Below are 4,000 nucleotides of genomic sequence, written 5' to 3' on the forward strand. Positions count from 1 at the left end.
GTTGTTAATCTCTTCTTGCTATCAATTGTTTTCTTAATTTTTGCTTTTACTTTTACTTTCCAAAACCACCCTTTCCAATTTAACTTTGTTAAGCTTTTGTGAATAATAAACTGAATATAGTTCCCTTGGGTTCGACCTCTATTTGCCGTTATACTAAATAATTGGTTTGAGAGTAAATAAAATATTTGTTAAATTTGGTACGCAATACGACACGCATCACACGACAACCTCTCTATCAGCTTCTGAGCTCCCAACGGACGATTTCTTTGCTTGACGCAAACGTTCCAAGGCATTGGAACCGGTTAGAGGAAGTGTAAAGGGTCGGGACATAGCTACGTCTGCAAACAACCGCTCACTTGTCGTCAATTCAGTCAAAAAATTGGGAGTATATCCCAAGACTTCTAAACTTCTCTTGATAAACACAACACGAGGATTATCAGGACTCTGTAGAAGAGGAATACCTTCAGGGAGTTTTTCAACAGAGCGCCACAAAGAACTCTGACGAAGACTCGATTCAGACAACAAATCACTCCACTCACGCTCCGCCTCAGGAATAGCAAGAATACTCTTAAGTCGACCAGAAGACTCCCTCGAATCCCAAAGGTACTCAACTCGAAGCCTACCTGCAAAATGATAGAAGTATCAGCACACAAAATAAAATAAAAACAACAACAACATGTATATGCAAGGAAACAGATTAGTAGGCAAGCATAAAAGACTCACATGCAGGAGACCATGAACAAGGTATCCTACTATCAGCAGGTAACCCCAACGAGACGAAAGGGACGAAGAAGTAACGGTCCTTCCACCTCTTATCTCCACTCTTCAAACTAATAATTAAAGGAGGGTCCTTCCCCCTAGTTGTTAACTGGTACCTACCTTTGTCATTAAGGTGTGCCTTCAAGTAGTAAGCTCTCAACAAGTCAGCCACCCCAAGTGTTATCTTGTGCCTTTCACAAAGGACTTCGAGAGACATCAAAATCCGCCATGAATTTGGCATTAGTTGTCCGGGCGAAATCTCGTGGTACTCACACAACTCAACGACTAAACGGGGGATAGGAAACCGAAGCCCTTCTTTGAAGGGAAGTTCATACAGACACACCCAACCAGGTAAGTGCCAGTCAGGCCGCTCCGCCTTAGCAGGAGCATGCAGACTGATGGTATCAGGGATCTCATAATGACGACGAAGATAGGTCAACTCACCTAAACTTATGGAAGACCTAGGATTAGAACTAAGCATACTACCAGAACCCGGCATACCACCATCAATAGGTTCGTTAGAATCTATTCCCCTTCCAGTAATATCACCTAAAGGACGACCCCCCAATTCTACTACTGTAATTCGGTTGCAATCAACCATCTCAGCAGAACGTTGAAAGAGAGAACTAAAATCTTCTTCACTAAACGAACAAGACAGTCGACAGACTGAATCAGCGTGACTATCACACCTACTTGTAGACATAATGAGCTGATCACCTAGAGCAAAACAACAGCTAAGCCTTAAGGAACACAAAAAAGACATGAAGAATATTTAGCTCGATACACAATCAAGAAGCGCTGGACGACTCATCAATCAATCAGTCAGACGGACCAAACATAAAAAACATATGATTAAACGAGGCAAAACAGACTACTATATCAAATTAGTTAAACAGCAGTCAGCCTATAAGTCTCTACTAATCAGTCAGACATACCACTCAGCTCAAGGAACAGAAACACATGAATTAGACATACGCCTAAACAACAGAAATTCATATGCCACCATTGCAATCAGATCAAATGCAAACAGAAAATCTACAGGATCAAACAAAAATAACAGTTGAATAAACTAACCTAGCACGAAGAACACGAAGAACACAAAGAACATGCATAAGGACATTGAAAGGAAAACAAATGAGAGAAAACTTACCTCTTGAGAAGCTCTTTTACTCCACACCTTGCACCTCCTCTCCAAGCCTTCCACAAATGAATGCAATGGTAAAAACAAACCACCCTTATATAGGCACACAAATCCACCCGATTAGTGCCAAGTGTCAACCATCAGGTGGCCCTACCAAAAAGGATTTAACTTCCTAAGGACACTTAAAGTCTCAGAGACAAATGAAAATTCACATTGAGCGCACTAGGCCCACTCGGCCATCTCCCCCGGACACACTACCTCCTCGGCAGACCACTCGGCCCAAACACACGAGTCACTCGGCCACCCCGGCGAAGCACTTGGCCCACCCGGAGGAGCACTCAGCCATGCCGACAAAGCACTCGGCCACCCCGGTAAAGCACTCGGAGGAGCAATCAGCCATGCCAACGAAACACTCGGCCTTCCCGGAGGAACACTCGGCTCGTGCAGCCCATTCAGTCGGCCAACATGTGACCCACCCGGCCATGCCTCAGGGCCACCCCGTGGACCACTAGGCCAGAAGGCCGTTCGGCCCAAGCATCCAGTCGGCCCAAGCAGCCGGTCGGCCAACCAGGCCCGCGCGCATCCGCAATCCACTCGGACAGCCGGATGCATATGTGCTCATTACTCGGCCGGATGCATAGGAACGCATCACTCAGCGAGACCCCCGTGAATAATTTCTGAAAAAGGTAAATTGAGTCAATGCATATTCTGTAACTATTGGGAAAATGGATAAATTCTGATGGAATTAATTTCTTTTTTACTCTTTGATAAAAGAATGAATTCTATACCAAAGAGTGAGGGACAAACTGTAGTGGACAAAATTCGTATACTTGAAAAATAATAGTCCAACAAGCAGTCAGTCAGCCCAATAAGCTATCTAACTAGCCAAGAAGGCCCAAAGCCCATGTAAAATAGGCTCGCATATACAAAGTACCATCCAATTACCCAAAACCATACCCGGACCCGAATTCGGATACACTCAGTCAGCCAGGGACCTTGAAACAGTCAAGGCTCCCATCACGTTCGCCAAGAATCTCGGAATAAAACCACTTGGAGCGAGTCAAACGAAGGAGAAAGACGGAGGAGGACGGAACGAGAAGGAGGACAATAAATAAGACCATCAGAGGTTGAGAAAAGGCATCAAATAATCACTGAACTTTCTTTACTCTCTAATTGAAACGAAGGCTACTCTATTTCTGAGCAATCCAGTCAAGCAAGACTAATTAGTCAGTCTGATTGGACCTGACCTAGTCGCTTGACTCCTCCGTCATCGCCACCGTCACTCTGACCATTTTACGACTCCTTCATCCATCATCATTTCGACTATTTATATCTTAATTTTATTACTTTCTATTAGCTCTCGTTACAACCCGACTGACTTGAGCGTCGGAGTCCCTTTGGCTGACACCCCACCGGTGCTCCCAATTGAACTCTCGTCTCTCTTCTTTTTGTTATTGACAGGTTGCTGGTGCCCATCTAATCAATTGTAGGAAATCACCTCTACAGACAATACATTCAATCACATTTTCATAAACATATTTTCAGACACTAAATCTAGATTCTTTTTTCAGAATCATACTTTTTCAAAATACAATTTTTAAATCACTAATCAATCGTGTCCTAAAAAAATATAACTTTAATATAAAAAAAATCAAAGTTAATGACAATGCAATATTGTTATGAATTTAATTAATGCAATATTATTAAATTTTAATTTATCAATATAATTAAATTTTACTTTCAGCTAAACCAATCACATATTCAGTTTCTGTTATATTTTCAAATTTAATCTCAATCACAGATTCAGTTTTTTAAAACTCAAAAACAGTTTACTGACATTAAACCAATCACATTTTCAGAAACATGTTTTCAGTCACTAAATTCAGATTTTCATTTCAGAATCCCACTTTTCAAAAATACAGTTTTCTAATCGCGAACCAATCAGACCCTAAGTGACTTTAGAAAGTGTAAAGAGAATTAAAGATAGAGGTAATATTAAACTCAAGTTTATAAAATGACTCACTTTACCCTTAAAATACATGTGGGTCCCAAAAAAATTATTAGCTTTACCCCTAAAAAAAATTGAACCAAAAATAAAAT

The 4,000-nt window shown here is 41.4% G+C and overlaps 1 protein-coding gene across 1 annotated transcript; it reads right to left on the minus strand.

Moving 5' to 3' along the window:
• Nucleotides 1-216: 216 nt before the first annotated feature.
• LOC133820039 (uncharacterized) lies at nt 217-1,360 on the minus strand. The gene is made up of 3 exons (XM_062253435.1): nt 724-1,360; nt 462-623; nt 217-338 (listed from the first exon to the last, which is right to left on the minus strand). Exons 1-3 carry the CDS (start codon nt 1,358-1,360, stop codon nt 217-219), a joined length of 921 nt encoding a protein of 306 aa, XP_062109419.1.
• Nucleotides 1,361-4,000: the final 2,640 nt, after the last annotated feature.

This window comes from Humulus lupulus, chromosome 2 (genome assembly GCF_963169125.1).
Source record: "Humulus lupulus chromosome 2, drHumLupu1.1, whole genome shotgun sequence".
Taxonomy (NCBI): Eukaryota; Viridiplantae; Streptophyta; class Magnoliopsida; order Rosales; family Cannabaceae; genus Humulus; species Humulus lupulus.

Bases quoted from the DNA above. Each gene is read 5' to 3' on its own strand.
- LOC133820039 (XM_062253435.1), bottom strand. From the start codon at position 1,360: ATGGTTGATTGCAACCGAATTACAGTAGTAGAATTGGGGGGTCGTCCT. The intron at 624-723 runs GTGAGTCTTTTA...ATCATTTTGCAG, and splicing joins TTGTTCATGGTCTCCTGCAT to GTAGGCTTCGAGTTGAGTAC. The intron at 339-461 runs GTATTCCTCTTC...GGTTGTTTGCAG, and splicing joins TGTTGAAAAACTCCCTGAAG to ACGTAGCTATGTCCCGACCC.